This window comes from Sorex araneus, chromosome 3 (assembly GCF_027595985.1).
Source record: "Sorex araneus isolate mSorAra2 chromosome 3, mSorAra2.pri, whole genome shotgun sequence".
NCBI classification, from domain to species: Eukaryota; Metazoa; Chordata; class Mammalia; order Eulipotyphla; family Soricidae; genus Sorex; species Sorex araneus.
In genome coordinates this window covers 215464742-215483853 of record NC_073304.1, presented here as the reverse complement: position 1 = coordinate 215483853, position 19112 = coordinate 215464742, and the positions used below count along the sequence as shown (strand labels likewise).

The 19112-nt window shown below is 51.4% G+C and overlaps 1 protein-coding gene across 3 annotated transcripts; it reads left to right on the top strand.

Moving 5' to 3' along the window:
- The first annotated feature begins 624 nt into the window (after nt 1-624).
- On the top strand, nt 625-15514 carry SNX11 (sorting nexin 11). Of its 3 annotated transcripts, XM_055132701.1 has the most exons (9): nt 625-640; nt 741-893; nt 4909-4968; nt 6229-6283; nt 7311-7397; nt 7690-7790; nt 11750-11845; nt 12072-12284; nt 14115-15514. In XM_055132701.1, the coding sequence occupies exons 4-9, from the start codon at nt 6242-6244 to the stop codon at nt 14398-14400; spliced, it is 825 nt and encodes a 274-aa protein (XP_054988676.1). In that variant the 5' UTR covers nt 625-640; nt 741-893; nt 4909-4968; nt 6229-6241; the 3' UTR covers nt 14401-15514. The 3 variants fall into 3 exon arrangements, with proteins under 3 accessions (XP_054988676.1, XP_054988675.1, XP_054988677.1); XM_055132700.1 differs by lacking the exon at nt 625-640 and having other exon boundaries at nt 660-893; XM_055132702.1 differs by lacking the exons at nt 625-640; nt 4909-4968 and having other exon boundaries at nt 660-893.
- Nucleotides 15515-19112: the final 3598 nt, after the last annotated feature.

Here is a 19112-nt window from a genome sequence, read left to right as displayed (position 1 = left end):
GAACATAGCTGGGGGCCCAAAAAAGGAAAAAATAAATAAACGAAACAAGCTATTAAGGATCTGGAAAGATATACAGGCGGTTAAGGCACTTGCCTTGCCTTATGTAGTACTACCTTATGTACTACTACCATATGTAGTCCATCAGCATTGCCAGAGGTGACCTCTGAGTAGCCCCTGAACACTGCTGGATGTGGTTCCAAAGATAAAAGATTACAAAACAAGTTGTTAAAGGATATTCTTCTTTCTATGACACCAATTTTTCTTTCTTATAGGCTGCACGGATTTTCTTCGAAATCGTTTCAGAGACTGAAACTAGGTTGGAAGTTCTCAGTTCGGCTTTCGAACACTGTGGCTTTAGGAATCTAACTGGGAGTCCCCTAGATAGCTCTGCTGAGTACTGATCTGTGCTCACAGGGGAATTACCAGGCGCTCCAAACGTGGGCGGCTTCTTTCTCACTTAAGACCGCCCTATGCAAAACGCAAACGACTGGGACGATCCCTCCGCATCCCCGGTCCGCCCCGCCCCATCCCCGCGCCTGGAGGCTTTCCTTGACCGTTGATTGGCCATCCTGACAACGCTGGGCGGGACGTGGCCCTGGATTGGACGGCAGAGCTCATTCTCCAGCCGAGGGAGTCCCGGGTGAGTTTTAGGGAATCCTGACTCCAGCCGGGAGCCCGGGACGGACGCAGCCGCGCCGCCCGGGGGAGCACGACTAACTTCTCGGAGCCGGGATTTGCAGGGGCGGGGCGTCGCGAACACCCAGGATTGGCGTTTCGGGAGCCGTTTCCCAACGTGCACCGGGACGCCGGCAACTCACCCGGAAGTAGAAGCCCCGGCTCAGCATCTGCGGTGGGACGCTGGCGGTATCGCGGTGGGAGTGATCGGATCTCAGGTGAGGGGGCTTCGCGGAGTGGGTGCGAACCTCAAGACAGGGCAGAGGCGTCAACAGTGGCGGCTCGGGATGGGGACCGGTGTGGTGTGGACATCGTCAGGCGAGTCTTTCTCCCCTCCCAGGGCGAAGGCAGGTGCTCGGGCGCTCGGAAACCCGGCTTTGACGTTGAGTTTCAAGTATACAGCAGCGCCTTCCCGCACCCCCCCCCCCCTCCCCGAGCTTCCTCGTCAAAGGAGGCGAAGGCCCGGTGGCCGTTTTAACTTCTACTTTGTTGGGAATGGAAAGGGAGTTGGTCTCAGTATTTGGGAGCGTTCACCGGAGCCGGAGCTCACGGGGTCCCCGGAGGCTGGCGCTGGATTGTGATCGCTGTTGGGACTTACTTTGCCAGTGGAAGGAGGAGCCAGTTACACAAACCTGGACGAAAGGAGGGAGCGCGCTGCCTGGTGAAGTGCACAGAGCTTGGTCAGACACGGGAGTTTCCCTTCCACCTGTGGGGACAGGGCAAGAAGAGCCTTTGGGATTGCCGTCTGGCCAGGGACTCAGGCCCGAGTGAGCAGGGATGGGAGGGGCCGGAGCGATAGTGCAGCCGGTAGGGGGGCTCTTGCCTTGCGCGAAGCACACCCGGGGTGAATAATCCCGGGCACCACCACATCTGGTTTCCTGAGACCCGCCAAGAGTGCAGGAGTGATCCCTGAGCGCAGAGCCAGAAATAAGCCATGAGCATCACTAGTTGTGACTCAACTCCCTCCCTCCTGCCCCCCCCCCCACACGGAGGGGAGTGTCAGCCACTCTCTATATATTTTTTATCCTCTATTTGTTGTTTGTTATGCTGCACTAAGGATTCAACCCTGGACCTTAAGCAAGTCATGCTCTCCTATGCTCTCCTCATCTCCTGCCTTTTGATTTGCTGTAGTTTTTTTCTTTTTGTTGTTGTTGTTTATTGGTCCACACCTGGTGGTGCTCATGGCTTCCTCCTGGCTTTGTGCTCAGGAATCACTCCTGGCAGGTCTGGAGGATTATATGGGGTCCTGGGATTGAACCCGTGTTGGCAGCATGCAAGGCAAGTGACCTACTCACTGTCTTATTTCTTCACTAAACCTGTCTCTTGAAGTAATTTACATGGGAGTGAAAATGATAAGGCTAGCACCTTGACTTGCCACCTGGAATAGTGGCGGCATTGGAAAGCTTTCTGGTTTGTTTACTTTTATTTTTTTGAGCCACACCTGCAATGCTCAGGGATTACTTCTGATGGGACCATATAGGATGTTGGGGATTGAATCCTGGTCAGTTGGTGCAAGGCAAATACCCTACCTGCTGGACTATTATTGCTTTGCCCCCAGCGGCAGAATGCTGAGGAATCTACTTTGTAAACAGCAAACTAATGAATTCGTCCCAGAGGAAATGGTTGATGAAAGTAAAGAAATGGTGAAGAAAGTAAAGTGAGCTTCAAATGTGATGGGAAGGGCCCTCAGGGAAGCTTGGTCAGCACTGTGTTGGTAAGCAGCTGAGAGGGTCACTGCCCATCCTTATTTGGTTAACCCCAGATCCATCTCCCAGACCACAGAGCAAAAGTGAAGAACTTCCTCCTTTCATCCCAGGACAGAACCCATCCTCGTTTCCTCCTAAAGAGTGGGGCGGAGACTGATGGAGAATAGTACTTCCTAGAAACGATTGCTTGGAGTCAAAGGATTTGTTTTGTTTTGGGGTCATACCCGGTGATACTCAAGTCTTACTTGTGGCTCTGGTCTCAGTGATCACTTCTGGTGGGGCTTGGGGGAACATATGTGATGCTGGGGATAGAATGTAGGTTGGCCATGTGCAAGGCAAGCAGTCTACCCCGACCCACTGTACTATTTCCCCAGCTCCTGGAGTCAAAGTTTTTGTATTAGTTCTAGAGGATTTTTTGTTTTGTAGTTCTGGGGATCCAACGCAGAGCTGCACACATGTAAGCAATGTAAACCATGCTGTATGGTTTGGGCTACTTCCCCAGTTCCTACTTCCTTCCAGAGTTTGTTTTAGTTTTGGGCCATACCCAGAAGTGCAAAGGGGCTTCTTCTCGGTGATGCTGGAGAGCAGGGGTGAGGGAAAGTCAGGACTTGGTGTTGAATCCAGGGTTTTCACCAGCAAAGCCTTTGAACCATCTCCCTAGCTCCATACTTACAGAGTTTTAAAGGAAAGTGTCACTGAAACTTTCTTAGTAACTTTATTTTGGGGGGCGTGGTGGGAGGATGCACACCTAGCATTACTTATAGCTCTGAACTCAGGGATCACTCCTGGTGGGGCTCAGGGGATCATGTGTGATGCTGGGAATCAAACCTGGGTTGGCCACGTGCAAGGCAAGTGCCCTGCTTGTTGTGAAATCTCTCTGACGTCGCAGTATCTTTTTTTTGGAGGGGAAGGGGACTGATCAGGGATCACTCCTGGCAGCCTTGGGGCAGGGTGAGGGGGCAATATTTGGTCCCGGGATTGCACCTGGGGTTGGCCACATGCAAGGCAAGTTCCTCATTCGCTGTATTTTTTCGCTCTAGCCCTCTCAGTGTCTTTCAGCTTAGCTTTAAGATTAGCATAGTAGGGGTCTAGGGATATTTTTCTTAATTTAAAGTGAATTTATAGCTATTTATTTCTAAGCAGTATTAATCCCCCAATGGACTGGAGCGATTGCACGCGGCTGACCTGGGTTCGATTCCTCCGTCCCTCTCGGAGAGTCCGGCAAGCTACCAAGAGTATCTCTCCTACACGGCAGAGCCTGGCAAGCTACCTATGTCGCATTCGATACGCCAAAAACAGTAACAAGTCCCATAATGGAGATGTTATGGTGCCCGCTTGAGCAAATCAATCAATGAGCAACGGGATGACAGTGATACAGTGATTAACCCCAAAGGAAAGAAGAAAAACTTATGCTTAGACTTGGCTCAGTATTCTAGACAACTCTTCTTGAGCCCAAGATAATAATGGCTATGTAATTACTAAATTTTGTTGCAAACTTTGGGAGGTAGATGAGCTCCTCTGAGCTTAGAGATGACTATACGTTCATTTATACTGTTATGTAATACTACATTTTAATGTTTATTATATGTTACAATATTATATAATAACATAGCATTATTTTCTTACCAAATCCCTGAATAGAAGAGAATAAATACTTGTGTGTGTGTGTGTGTGTGTGTGTGTGATTTGAGCCACACCTGGCTGTGCTAGGGCTTAGTCCTGTGTGTGTGTGTGTGTGTGTGTGTGTGTGTGTGTGTGTGTGTGTGTGATTTGAGCCACACCTGGCTGTGCTAGGGCTTACTCCTAGTTTTGTGCTCAGAGATCACTCAGAGATCATTCCTGGCAGGGCTTAGGGGACCACATGTCCCCTATGCCAGGGATCAAACCCAGGTCAGCTGCATGCAAGTCAAACCTCTTACCTGCTCTACACTCTCAAACCTTTGAATAAGTTTTTAAAAAACATACGAAGTTAATTGTTCACAATGAGTCAGCCTGTTCTTTTTCGGTCACGGCTATTTAGACTGCTTATATTCAGGATGTTCTGCCTGGGTTGTTGTGGAATTGGAATTTCCTGCCTTTCAGCTCTGGACCCTTTTGTGAGCAGCGGGTACGGTATCAGATGAAAAATCAAATTGTCAGCAAGAATACTGCTGAAGATTGTATTGTATTCATTAAACCTTTGATTTGCTCCGTGGTGCTGCTCCGTTTTATCATATCGCATGCAGCTTTGTCTCTGCGTGCCCTGTCTGTGTGTGGAGCAACCTTCTGGTATACTGGAAAGAATTACAGAAGCTGTTGGCGCTGCTAATTTCGTGGTGTAAATGAGTTTCCCTCCTTTCTTGAAACGTTAGCCTTTGTTTGCAAAACACAAAGTAGAAGGGAACGCATTGCACCCTCTCCTAATGGTGAGGCAGAACTAATAAGAGAATGTGTTTAAAATTAATTGTGGGCCGGTAAAGAATGAGTGGGTGTGTGAATGGGCAGGGGGGAGGAGAGGGAGAGCTTAGAGATAGTCTTGTTTCCCCAGGAGCCATCCCGGATCATTTGTTGGCAGTACATATTGGCTGAAGTCAGTTTTCATTTCAAGGTAAATTGGAAAGGGAAATTAAACCTTATTGTTTCGCTCTTAAGAGAGGAGAAGGGGGTGGAGGCGGCCGCCAGGGTGGATGTTGTTGGAGTGGTTCTAGGAGTAACAAGATTAGTGCTGTATTTTAACAGAAGGTGACATCATGGGCCCCTTTGGACTTGAGTAACCCTGTGCTGCGGGCTTCATGGTCCCCTTGTCGAAGTGGGCGATGTCGCTGCACATGTAAACTGCCACATTGGGGGAAATCAGGGCTTAGGCTTTAATGAATCTTTACAAAGGAGCAGAAAATATCCTGAGTCGACCTGTGCAGCTGCGGGGCGCTTGGGCAGAGGCACAAACCGGATGGGATGCCGAGAGAGGAAATGATTAGAGCCATTGGCTCGGGTTCCAGAGGGTGGTTTGATAAGGGGAGGCTGGAACTGGGCAATCTACTCTGGTGCTGTGGAGTGCTGCCGCTCTAGGAACCCCTGGGGAGGTGACTGCTTAGCCAAAGACAGACATCAGAGCGTGGGTTTGTGGGGGCTTAGCTGTATGGAGTTAGCCAGGAGGGGGCGGTGTTAGACGCACTTGCAGAGCTGAGCTCTGGCCCCAAGACCGCAAGACTGCTTGGCCTGAGGTCCTTAGAATGTTTTGTTGTTGTTTGTTTTTTTGGGGGGCCACGCGGGTGGTATTCAGGACATATTCGGGGCTCTGCACTCAAAGATTACTCCTGGCGGGGCTCAGGGGACCATATGGGATGCTGGGGATTGAACCCAGGTACGCAGGTTGATTGTGTTTAAGGTAAGTGCCTTACCTACTCTACTGTTTCACTGGCTCCTAGAGAAGAATGTTTTTATAATCTACCTGTTCTTGTTGCTTGAGACTTACACTGTGCTGAACCCAGTAGCCTTTTTTTTGGCTGTGCTCAGGGATTACTCCTAGCAGGCTTGGGTGATCATAGGGGGTGCCAGGGATCGAACCCTGGATGACTGTGTGAAAGGCAAACACCCTACCCATTGTACAATTGCTCCGGCCTAAACCCAACAGATTTTGGGTAGAGGTGGCTTTGAGCATCTAAGAAGGGAGGCAAAACCCCTAGGGCTTGGCCCTGATCTGATGTGGGGGAGTTTTCTGCTTCCTCTTTAGTTTTACACAAGAACAAAAAAAAAGTTGCGTGGATTTCCCCAGGGGTTGGGTTGCTGATTAAATTTTCAGGAATTTGCCCAATAGAGTTTTCCGAGTGAAGCTTGCTAACCGTGATTGTCGCTGTGTCCTCTTCAGATGTGTTCTTCTAATGGGCTTTTGGTGTAGGATGTTGGAGAACGAAGAACAGGAGGTAAGGGTGTGGTCTCCAAGGAGCAGGTGGGTAAAAACTGGAGCAAGGGTTTGGGATAAGATGTAAATCATGGGCTGAGAGAGAGAACAAGGGTTTAGATGCTTGCCTTACATGCAGCTAACCCTGGTTCGATCCCTCATCTCTGCCCTGATTATTTCCAAGCACAGAGCTAGGAGTAAGTCCTGGGTACAACTGGGTGTGGCCTAACCACCAAAAAGAAAAAAAGAAAGAAAGAAAGAGAGAGGCAGGAAGAGAAAGAAAGAGAGAAAGAGAGAAAGAGAGAAAGAGAGGAAGGAAGGAAGGAAGGAAGGAAGGAAGGAAGGAAGGAAGGAAGGAAGGAAGGAAGGAAGGAAGGAAGGAAGGAAGGAAGGAAGGAAGGAAGGAAGGAAGGAAGGAAGGAAGGAAGGAAGGAAGGAAGGAAGGAAGGAAGGAAGGAAGGAAGGAAGGAAGGAAGGAAGGAAGGAAGGAAGGAAGGAAGGAAGGAAGGAAGGAAGGAAGGAATCATTGTTCAGTGGTGGTCTTTGGACAGTAATATTTTGGTGATTTTAATGAACTCGGAATGAAGCCCGAGGAAGGGAATCAGTAGGAAAGGCCTCACTGGGAAATAAATTCCTTTTAGCTCACTTCTTTTGTTGGAGTGTACTAGACTGTGAGCTTCATCAAGGCAAGGATTCTGGTCTCTTCATGTCTTACTCCCAGTGCCCGATGCCTAGTGGGAGGGAGGGGCCAATAAATATTTGTTGGGGCTGGGGAGAGCGTTCACCAGACTGAGCACAGGCGCTGCAGACAGGAGGTTGGGGAGGGGGTAGACCCGGAGCACAGAGCAGAGCATAGGCCCCAGCACCTCTGGGTGTGTCTCTTTAAAAAAAAAAATTTTTTTTTTTGATAGAATGTGAATTAAGTGAATGAACGTATAAAAGAATAGAAACTAGTATTGAGTGGGGAAACTCTGACAACCTGTTTTTTTTCTCCGAGCTGCGTCACTCTGTGACCAAGCCAAAGCTGAAGGGGCGTTTCCTCCTTGCAGGAGGTGACCACTGTGCGTGTTCAGGACCCCCGTGTGCAGAATGAGGGCTCCTGGAATTCTTATGTGGACTATAAGATATTCCTTCACGTGAGTGCATTAAGCTTTTGTATTGGGGTCAGCTCTCCGGGGCTTGGACTGGAATTGTTTGTGGATGACTGGACAGGCTCAGGGCGGAAGGGGGAAGCCGAGGGAGGAAGAGCTCTTGGGGTGTGCCTGAGCATTGCTTTTAGGCCGCCCCGTGGCTCCTTGCTCTAGTTGGCACCCCTGATTAGAGCTGGGGCTTGGGGGCTTTGGGGGTTTTCCATGAGTGTGATGCTAAGGAGTTTATATGAACTTGCCTTTTCTTGCCCTTAACGTTCTCCTGTACTTCCTTTCGCAGACCAATAGCAAAGCCTTTACGGCCAAGACATCCTGTGTGCGCCGGCGCTACCGGGAATTCGTGTGGTTGAGAAAGCAGCTGCAGAGAAACGCTGGGCTCGTGTGAGTTTGCTCTTGCTCCCCTCTTGGTTCTGAGAGGGGCTTTTGATTGCATTAAAAAAATTTTTTTTCAGGGGCTGGAGCTAGGGTAGGGAGCGGGTAGGGAGTTTGCCTTGCACGTGGCCGACCCCGGTTCGATTCCCAGCATCCCATATGGTCTCCCGAGCACCGCCAGGAGTAATTCCTGAGTGCAGAGCCAGGAGTAACCCCTGTGCATTGCTGGGTGTGACCCAAAATACTGTTTGTCACTGTCATCCCGTTGCTCATCGGTTTGTTCGAGCGGGCACCAGTAACGTCTCTCATTGAGAGACTTATTGTTACTGTTTTTGGCATATCCAATATGCCACAGGTAGCTTGCCAGGCTCTGCCATGTGGGCAAGATACTCTCAGTAGCTTGCCAGGCTCTCCAAGAGGGGTGGAGGTATCGAACACAGGTCGGCCGCGTGAAAGGCGAATGCCCTACCGCTATGCTATCGCTCCAGCCCGACCCCAAAAAAAAAAAAATTTTTTTTTTTGTTTTGGGGCACACCTGGCTGTGCTCAGGACTTGCTCTTGGCTCTGCACTCAGGGACTACTTCTGATGGGTTTGAGGGACCATATGCAATGCCAGAGATCAAACCCAGATTGACTGTGTGCAAGTCAAGCAACAGAACTACTCTTTGTACTAGTGCTCAGACCCTAAGAGGGACTTTTTGGATACTTCCTTTGGAACTGGAGTGAGTTTATGGTGAACATGGCAAGATGCCAGACACTTAGACAATTTAGATGCATTTTCAGATCAGTAAGAAAAATAAAAAGGGGCTGGGGGGGGAAGAGCTTAAATGGCTGGAGCACATGCTTTGCATGCAGGAGCCCTTGGTTTGATTCCCCAGCATCACATGGTCCCCTGTGCGCCTCTGGGTGTTTCCCAAACCTGAAAAAAGAAAGAGGGTCTAAGGAAATAGTTCAGTGGACTGGAACTTTGCTTAGAGGAGCTCTGGGTTGGTCCCCAGCACTGCATGGCTCCCTGAGCCCTGCTGGAAGCGTCCCATGAGCATAAGAGCACTGGGCCTAGTGTGGCCCCCAAACCCCCCAAAAAAAGAGTAAAACTTATTCATATATGGGGCCAGGTAGTACATGAGTTTAGGTTCTTACTTTGCATGTGGCCAACCGGGATTCGATCCCTGGCACGTCATATGATCCCCTGAGCTCTTCCAGGAGTTTCCCTGAGAGTGTTGTGCCCAAGTTTCAGATCCCCAGTTGCAGAGACCCAGTTCCATACATGATAATGCAAAAGCAAAGGAACTTTATTACTAGCCCGAGCCAGCGCTAGCCCGAGCTAGGGTCCAAGTCTCATCCAACACAGGGGAGTCTTGACAAGGACCCCGACTCCAAATCACAAGCAGTTTCTATAGGGTTCAGAGTTAAGAAGCAATTTTTACTGATCTATTTTTATCTTTGGCCCTATTACAGTGGTGGTCAGCAATTAGGCAATGGTTAGCAACAGTTTCTAAGGAGTCTACAGTGACCCTTCATGACCGGCCAGACCCAACTGCCCAATTCCTTATCTTGGTAAATTACTCAACTGGGAGTTTACCAGAAACTGCAAGTCCTGCTTTGAGGAAACAGAAATTGAGGCCTAGCTGAGAGTTAACGTTAGCTGCAGCTTGTCACGGCTGCTGAGGAGCCTGCTTTGGGCCTCACAGCAGAACCAAGAGTAAGCCATGAGCATCCCTGGGTCTGACTCCCTGTTTTATCCACATGCAAGGCCAAAAAACCCAAAAAATTAAAATATAAAAAATAATTTATATATGGGGGCCGGAGCGATAGCACAGTGGGTAGGGCGTTTGCCTTGCACGCGGCCGACCCGGGTTCGATCCCCGGCATCCCATATGGTCCCCCAAGCACCGCCAGGAGTAATTCCTGAGTGCAGAGCCAGAAGTAACCCCTGAGCATCGCTGGGTGTGACCCAAAAAGCAAAATAAATAAATAAATAAATAAATAAATAAATTTATATGTGTATGTGTGTGTGTGGTTTGTTTTGGTTTGGGGGGCTACACCCAGCAGTGGTGAAGGAGTGTAGCTGTGCGCTGGGGGCTCGCTCTCCCGGCAGTCCTGGGAGTTGGGCCAGGTTAGCGCATGCTAGAGTTGTGCCTTAACCCTTGGACTATTCGAAACAAATATACTGATAGCATTTCAGATGTGCCTTCTACTAGTTACCAGAATTTTTCAGCTTCTGAACTAATTTCACAGGTGGTGTCCCTGCCTTGTATTAGGTAGAAATTGTGGCTGGGGATGTAGCCACAAAAGTGGCTAGGGGATTACAAAAGTATAAAAGTATTTAGGGGATTACATTACAAAAGTGCTAGGGGATGCATACAGTGCACCCGAGTTCAAATGTGTAGCCCTGGAAGCCTCCCTGCATGGCCATGGGGACCTCGAAGGCCCAGGGCCCCCAGGGCAGCAGCTCAGCTCTGCCCACTCCGGCTTGTCTCATCCTCAGCGGGAATGGCCTTGGCCCTTGAGCACCTCTTGGGAGGCCAAAAAGAAGAACCATGTTTGTTTTTCCCTTCCTGGGAGGAGCACAGAGCCCTCTCCAGAGACGTACAGACTGAACCTTAGGAAAAGCAGTGCTGTTCACTTGTCACCTCCACCCTGACTGAGAAGTCACGAGTGGTCGACCAGACTGCCGCTTGGTGGTGACATAACCAGTTAGTTTCTGCAGGAGTGGTGAGGGTGGGTCATGGGTTGGAAGTCGGTGGGAACTTCCTCTGACAGTCTTGTAGTGGGGTAGGGGGCAGAGAGAGAGAGCAAGAGCGAGAGAGAGATTGGGGCTGGAGTGATAGCACAGTGGGTAGGGCGTTTGCCTTGCACGCGGCCGACCTGGGTTCAAATCCCAGCATCCCATATGGTCCCCTGAGCACGGCCAGGGGTAATTCCTGAGTGCAGAGCCAGGAGTAACCCCTGTGCATCGCCGCCAGGTGTGACTCAAAAAGCAAAAAAAAAAAAAAAGAGAGAGAGAGAGAGAGAGAGATTGATTATAAAGCACTGTGCTGCATAAGAGTGACAAAGGTTGTTTGAGGAGGACTGATTGTGACTCAGCTTCTTTTAGAAAACACCAGAGTTGGTAGTCCAGTTTACATAGACTCAGTGATCTCTGTGTTTCAGTGCTTGAGGGCCTTTCGAGGGCCTTTCTTTTTTTTTTTCTTTTTGGGTCACACCCTGTGATGCTCAGGGGTTACTCCTGGCTTTGCACACAGGAATCACTCCTGGCGGTGCTTAGGGGACCATATGGGATGCTGGGAATCGGACCGGGTCGGCTGCATGCAAGGCAAACGCCCTACCCGCTGTGCTATTGCTCCAACCCAGAGGGCCTTTCTTTCTGATGTAAAACTGATGGAGTGGGTTTGTAGACAGTGGAGTATGGCTGCGTGGGGTTTGGAAGTCATCCACTTGCTTACTGGCTGTGTGAACTAGGACATTACAAAACTCCTCTAATTCTATTTCTTTTTATTACTGTTATTATTATCATTATCACCATTATTATTATTATTGTTGTTGTTATTATTATTATTATTTGGTTTGGGGGCCACACCTGGTGCTGCTCAGGGATCATTCCTGGTGGGCTCGGAGGATCAGTTGAGGTGCTGGGGCTTGAACGTGTGTTGACCGTGTGCAAGGCAAAAGCCCCACCTGTTATACTATCTCTCTGGCCTCTATTTCCTTATTACTAAAATGGGGACCCCCTCCAATTACTTTGTTATAGGCTTCTGGAGAAGATGAAATGAAATGAGGTTTATAAACAATTCAGCCCCGGGACTGGTATGCACATGAGACTTCCAGTCCATGTAAGGTTCCCCTCTCCCCCGCCTCAGTCCCCCCAGCCTTACTGAAAGCTGTTGTATTCATTTGTGCCTCATTTCAGGGAGTTGATTGTCATGGCTGTTCCACTTACCTGAGTGATGCCTTTATGTGACCCGCAGGCCTGTACCTGAGCTCCCTGGGAAGTCGGCTTTCTTCGGCAGCTCGGATGAGTTCATAGAGAAGCGAAGACAAGGCCTACAGCACTTCCTCGAAAAGTGAGGGATGGGGAGGGCTCACACTGGCTGCCCGGGGGTGGGGACAGGGGCAGGTCCCGGCTGGGATGACCCTCTTGACAGGTTGATTGGCACATTTTGTGGGAGGGGGCTTTCTTACATCCCCATGCTTCTGCTCACTCGAGCCAGAAGCCCTTCAGAAGATGGGGGTGGGGTATCATGACTTCTTGGGGTGACACTCTGATTGCACGACTGTCATTTGTCCCAGTGTCCTGCAGAGTGTGGTCCTCCTGTCTGATAGCCAGTTGCACCTCTTCCTGCAAAGCCAGCTCTCGGTGCCAGAGATAGAAGCCTGTGTCCAGGGCCGAGGCCCCATGACCGTTTCTGATGCCATCCTCCACTATGCCATGTCAAACTGTGGCTGGGTCCAGGAAGAGAGGCAGGGCTCCTCCCTGCTGGGCAGAGGGGACCAGCCGAACAGGTAACAGAAGCTCTCTCCATTCTTTCTGTTTGTTTGTTTTTGTTTTGGGGCCTGGCAGTACCCAGGGTTTGTTCCTGGTTCTTTGCTCAGAAATTACTCCTTGTGGTGCTCGAGGGATCAAATGGGATCTTGGGGATCAAAGCAAGGTGAGCACCTGCCTGCTATACCATCTCTCGGCCCCAACTCTCTCTGTTTTTTAATGGGGGAAGGATTTGGGCCACACTTGGTGGTGGTCTGTGCTCAGTAGTGACCCCTGGTGGTGCTCAGGGGACCACATGTGATACCAAGGATTGTACTGGGGTTGGCTGCAAGCAAAGAAAGCGCCTTACCTCCTGTACTGTCTCCTGGGGCCTAAAACTCCCTTTTCTGAGACTCTAGGACCTAGATTACGGAAGAGGATGGCCGGGTATGCTGAACTAGTGTCACTGTCTTGGGAGCTTTTCGGATGAGGACATGATTCTCTCGTCCCAAGCGCAGGGTGTCTGGGTGTGCTTACCCAGACCTTGGTGGCAGGGGCATCGATGGGAAGCTAGGGAAAAAGAGAGAGGCTTTCTTAGCTGTCTGTTCTGTTCTTGATCCTCTTCCTCTTCCTACAATGACTTTATTGAGATAGAAATTACATACCATCACATTTTTTTCTTTACAATTCAATGATCTATTTACAAAGGTATGAAACTGTTACTGTTGTCAATTTTTGAACATCTTCATCACCCTAAAAGAAAGCTAGTGCCATCAGCAGTGACTCCCATTTCCCTCATTCCTAGACCTTGGGAACCATAAACTTTTTGTATGTAAGGATTGTCATGCCTGGACATTACGCACATGTGAGGTCCTATACAAGATGAGATTTGCTTCTTTTATTTTTTTTTTTAATTTTAATTTTAATTTTTATTTATTTATTTATTTTTTCTTTTTGGGTCACACCTGGCAATGCACAGGGATCATTCCTGGCTCATGCACTCAGGAATTACCCCTGGCGGTGCTCAGGGGACCATATGGGATGCTGGGATTAGAACCCGGGTCGGTCGCGTGCAAGGCAAGTGCCCTACCCTCTGTGCTATCACTCCAGCCCCTTAATTTTTATTTTTTTGCTTTTTGGGTCATACCCAGCAATGCACAGGGGTCACTCCTGGCTCATGCACTCAGGAATCACCCCTAGCGGTGCTCAGGGGACCATAGGATGCTGGGATTTGTTTTTTTTTTTTTTTTTTTTGCTTTTTGGGTCACACCCAGCGATGCTCAGGGGTTACTCCTGGCTCTGCACTCAGGAATTACTCCTGGCAGTGCTTGGGGGACCATATGGGATGCCGGGGATCGAACCTGGGTCGGCCGCATGCAAGGCAAACGCCCTACCCGCTGTGCTATCGCTCCGGCCCCAGGGATGCTGGGATTTGAACCCAGGTCGGCCACGTGCAAGGCAAACGCCCTACCCGCTGTGCTATCACTCCAGCCCACGGGATTTGCTTCTTTTACTTAGCATGTTTAAGTGTGTTCTACAACTTCTTTTCTTTCTCTCTCTCTTTTTTTTTTTTTTTTTGTGGGGGAGTTATTTGGGGCTCTACCTGGTGGTGCTAGGGGATTACTTCAAGCACTTTGCTCAAGAGGTTACTCCCAGAAGTGGTTAGGGATCAAGTGGTACCAGGAACCGAACTTGACCTCCCCCGTGTAAAACATGTGCTCTGCCCATTGAGCTTCCTCTCTGGCCCCTTCTTTTCTTATGGCGGGTAAAATTTGTATTGCTAGACCAGCCACCATTTGTTTACTGGTTGATTTGATCATTTTGTTTTTTTCTGCTCATGCCCTTTTTGTCCCTTTTCCTATTCTTTCCAGTTGCTGCTTCCTTCCACGGTCAGGCAGGAGGGGCTCTCCCTCGCCGCCTCCAGGAGAAGAGAAGGACGATTTCAAAGTCTGGGCTCCTGTCATTGACTCTGAGGCACCGTCCTTGGAGAGCCCCCCGCTCACGTCCCCTTCCTCACCGTCGAGCCGTCATTTCCCAAGACCCGAGGAGGAAGCCCTGACTCCTCAGCCCGTGAGGAGGGCTGTGGTGGGGGGCCGTGCTGTGCCTTTAGACCCCGCTCAGCTAGAGAAGGCTCTGGAAAAGGGAGCTTTGGTCTGAGCTCTTAGCTGTGTCCTGAGGTGGCTGCAGGAGGGCTGGGAAGCCAACTTGCTCAGGTGGGAGCGGGCACGAGGCAGGGGCGGGGCAGGAGGGGCTGCTTCGGTGCTCACAAGGGCCGCTGCCTGGGCCAGTGGCACAGAGGTCGGCGGTGACAGTCCCCAGCCCGTGCTTGTGGGTGTCAGGTGAGCGTATGCTCTGGGCGCTGTTGGTTTGTAAGGGAATCCCTGCCTGTTTTCCTGGGACCCGAGTCCCTGGGTGTGTGTTGGGGGGCCAGGCACACGGCCTCGGTAGCTTGGTTGTGGGGACCCAGACGGGGCAGATTTTTAGATGCTGTTTTGAATGCTGTCCCGGGGCTGCGATGCTTCTGTACTTGCATCCCTGAGGAGGTCTTTGGCGGCAGCCCTCGCAGCGTTTTGTTCCTGGGGGGTTGGCTTCTTGCCTCCCTCCTTGCCTGGACCCGGGAGTGGCTACTCTCCCACCCCCTTGCACCGCACGGGTGGGCGCTGTGATGCTGCAGAGCGTTGGGGTGGGGCTGTGTCGGGGCCTGAGAGCCGCAGAGCAGCTTCCGGCCATCCGAGCAGAGGTGGCAGTGCCAGGGTGTTACTGGGGAGAAGGCTGTCTTTCTGCAGCTCTAGCAAAGTCGGGACCGTCTTTCCTGCAGGGTTAGCCGGGGGGGGGCTCCTTTCCTTTCTCCTCTTTCTTCTTCCTTAGCAACAGCTCCTGCCTGCAGGGCTTCAGCCATCCCGGTCCCTCTGCCGGGTTGCAGGGAGGCCACTGTTCAGGCCAGTGGGGCGCAAGGGCTTTGTTTCCGCCCGGAGAGAGGGCTCTGGGGATGGTGACAAGGAGCAGCCCGCCTTCCGTCAGACAATGAGGCGTTCTGCCCTCCCGCTGCCGTAATTCCTCTCCACCAAGGAGCAGAGAGCTGCGGGCACCCCGCATTGCTCTGCACTGAGGTTCCCGTGCATTCTCCTTGCACCCCCCGTGCCTCCCCGGCCCGCCCGGCCGGCCTGTGGGCGCCCCGACTGCTCCTCCTCGTGGCTGAGGCGGCGGCACTGCCGTGGCATTTAGTTCAGAGTTGAGGGGCTTTGGCCTGAAATAAAATTCAAGTCTTTAAGACTGTTGTCGCAATTTGTGTCTAACAAGCTGTAGCCGAGGAGGGAGTGAGGGCTGGCAGTGGTTCCTTTCATAAATCATGGATTTATCAGCGTGGAAATAATGGCGCAGAGCAGAGCTGCGCACTGCAGTTGCCCGCATTGTGGGTGAAGCTCAAGTTCAGCACCGGAGGAAGGACTGCCTGCCGGAGAGCCCGGGCCCGGCGCTTCCCGCTTCTCGCAGCTCTGGGCAGGCACCTTGTTAGGTATAATTTACCTGATGCTGCTTCCCTCCTCGCCTCCTGTCTGAGGTGCCAGGTGCTGCAAGAGAAATAAAGTTTGTCAACAGGCAGATGTAAAGCCCTGGCTGGGACTCATCCCTCTTTCCTGCCCGCCTCCCCTGGGCCTCTCCTTTATATGATGCAGCAGAGCAAGGCGAGGAGAGAAAACCTACAGAGGCAAATCCAAAATGTCAAAAGAAGTTCATTTAAAAGGGGAAAAAAAACCCTCCGTACACAACCCTCACAAAAACCCGACAGATGCTAAGCTAATGGCATCCGTACTGCCGATTGGTGGGGACGACTCATGAATATTAATGAGTCCAATGCTCCAAATGGTGCAGCTGTGAACCCAGCTGTGCCTGAAGCTCTCTGATCTCGAAACTTCCAGACAGGAGCCGGAGGTGGTCTGTGTCAATTCCCTACTCAGCCAAAAAACAGCAAGCTCGCGCGGCCCTCTTCTGTTCCGTCTTTTCGTCTTGGAGTTGGTGCTCAGCAGCTAGTTCTGCCAGCAGGGTAGGCTGCTGGGACAGCAGGAGCCATTCACAGACACGGATGTGATTTTTCTGACTCCCGGCTCTTTTAATGACCCATGAACAGCAGCGCCCACAGCAGCACCTCAGTTCATCCAAGGCGTCCCTCGCAAGCTTGTAGAGGACCGAGTGGAGGCCACGGGAGATGTTCTGAGAAGGAAGAGGCGACAACCGGGCTCGGGGGTTACGGGAGGGCAGCAGTGCTGGGCTTCACGCTCCACCCAGGCAGCGCCCCGGGCCCTCCCGCTTTGCTCTGACTCTGCACGCATCGAGGTCCTGACACAGTGAAGGGTGGCAGGCCTTGTTCTCTGTGGGGGGAGCCACTGAGTAGTCTGGTGGCCACATCGGGTGGTCAGGGCTTGCTCCTGGTTCTGCTCTCAGGGATCACTCCTGCAGGGTTTTTTGGGGGGACCATAATGGATGCTGGGGATTGAATCCAGGTTTGTTTGTATGCAAGGCAAACACCCTACCTGCTGTACTATTGTTCCGGCCCCACTGAGCGGTTTTGCACAATGAAAGGGTTTTTGGTTAGAGTTTAGGTGCCAGGTGGGTTCTGTGTCACCTTCGTCTCTGGTGGCTGTGTCCATACCTAAGTCACAATTAGGGTGTTTCCAAGCACATGGGTTTTATTTTGTAGGAGTGAGTGTGTGTGTGTGTGTGTGTGTGTGTGTGTGTGTGTGTGTGTGTGTTGGGTTGGGGGAGTTGGTTTTTCTTATATGAAATGTTTCTGGGGCTGGAGCCATAACACAGCGGGTAGGGCATCTGCCTTGCACGTGGCCGACCTGGGTTCGATTCCCAGCATCCCATATGGTCTCCAGAGCACCACCAGGGGTGATTCCTGAATGCAGAGCCAGGAGAAACCCCTGTGCATCGCCGGGTATGACCCAAAAAGCAAAAAAAAAAAAAAAGTTTCATGGGCATCTTTGTTTTTTGTGCCACACCTAGAAGTGCTTAGGAGCTACTCCCGGCGTAGTGCTCAGGGGCCAGGGATCAGAGCATGTGCTCAGCTTTCTCTCTAGTTCTCACGGGCATCATTTCATTTGACTTTGGCACCCAAACAGGAGAACAGGGTGAGTATGACAGTCACTGTCTCGTTGAGGAAACCGAGCTGGGTGGAGTCTTTAAAACATGGGGTTGGTTTTTTGTTTTGCTTTTTTTTTGTTTTGGGGTCACCCCTGGCGATGCTCAGGGGTTACTCCTGGCTCTGCACTCAGGAATCTCTCCTGGAGATGCTCAGGGGACCATATAGGATGCAGGGGACCGAACCTGGACTGGCCGTGTACAAGGCAAATGCCCTACTCACTGTACTATTGTTCTATAAGGTTTTACACATGTACCCCCTCCCCTGAAAGCAAACAACAGATTTTTTAAAACTCTAAAACAGACCGACCACTATTGAAGGGGAAATGATACCTTGCAGATCTTCCCTCAGTCCCAAGACCTAGGCACCTGCCACCCTCTTTGGGAGCTTTGCTGGGATCGAGCATAACCTTTCAACCATCTCAATCTACGTTTGTCCTGTGTTGTTCTTTACTTGCGTACCTCAGCTCTTACTGAATCTTCTGTTTTTTTGGGGGTGGGTGGGGAGTAACGGGTCATACCCAGCAATGCTCCGGGAACCCTGTGCGGGATCAATCCCAGGGCCTTACACGCGCAGGGCAGGTACTTCTCCAGCCCCCTCTCACTGAATCTGCTACAAGCCCTCGGGATGGTGAGGAGAGCGGGCCGGAGCACTTGAAGTGGGGTCAGAGGTAGGCATGGAGACCGATCAACTCCCAAACTGCGTCCTGGAGGCAGCACCAGCCTTCTCGGGCTGGGCGGCATCTGCGGATTTCTGTGCAAGCAGCCAGCCGAGACGCAGCTCACGCCAAGCAGGCAGCACTGCGGTGCGAGATAGCGACTTCTTCAGTCAAGCCCGGGCAGGGATCCGGAGCCTCCCGCACCCTCCCCTGGGCCTCCTGCCAGCAGGAACTCGGCTCTGCGGAGGGCAGGGCGCCTGGGGAGGACAGTTTAACCTCCTTTCTCTGGACAGCGCAGGAGCAGTGCCCTTACTATTCTCCTTGCCCCTCTACCTTCTTTCCTGGGGTTCATCAACCCCTCCCACCCCACCCCCCACCATCCACCTCTTCTCTCTTGTCTGCTACCATCCCCAGCTTCTCCCTCAGGATCTGTTTCCAATAAACGAAGCGTGCCTCTGGCTTACCCTCAGCAGCTCAGCAGCCAGCCCTCACGTCTTACAGAGAGATAAGTTTTTGAGGAGGAAAACCGGTTCCCCCCTCATGAGGAGTATAGGCTTGGGGCTGGAAAGCATAGTAGGTAGGGCCAACTCCAGGTTCCATCTCTGGTCCCCCAGCCTGCTAGGAGTGATCTGTGATTGCAAACCCGGAGTACAGGTGGCCCTCCCGTCCCCCCGACCCCCCTTCCAAAAAAAAAACAAAACAACCCAACCCAGTTCCTTCTTCCTGACATCTAGGCAAACATTGTCCCTTAAGACCATGCATTTAAAAGAGGCCCATAGTACAAATTTTCCCTACACGCCCTAGCCCCAGGTGGTCTTTTATTCTGGTGGTCTTGTTGGGAAGGGAAGCCAGGCCTCCGGCAGCCCCCCCAACCCTCCAGCAGAAGGCCGGGAAGAGTGAGCACCTTAGGCGGCGGTTTTCTGGAGGCCATGCAAACTGCTTGCTCTAACCTACAAGACTTAGATATATTCTACCAATTAGGCCACATCTGTTCAAAACACTGAAAGGCGGGCACTGTCTCTTTAAGAGCCATCCCACTCCTCCTTGAGTGATGAGGGCTGGGAGCACAAG

Coding starts and splice junctions, on each gene's coding strand:
- SNX11 (XM_055132701.1), top strand. CDS start 6,242: ATGGGCTTTTGGTGTAGGATGTTGGAGAACGAAGAACAGGAG. Junction 11,846..12,071: donor CTACAGCACTTCCTCGAAAA/GTGAGGGATGGG, acceptor CATTTGTCCCAG/TGTCCTGCAGAGTGTGGTCC. Junction 12,285..14,114: donor AGAGGGGACCAGCCGAACAG/GTAACAGAAGCT, acceptor TATTCTTTCCAG/TTGCTGCTTCCTTCCACGGT.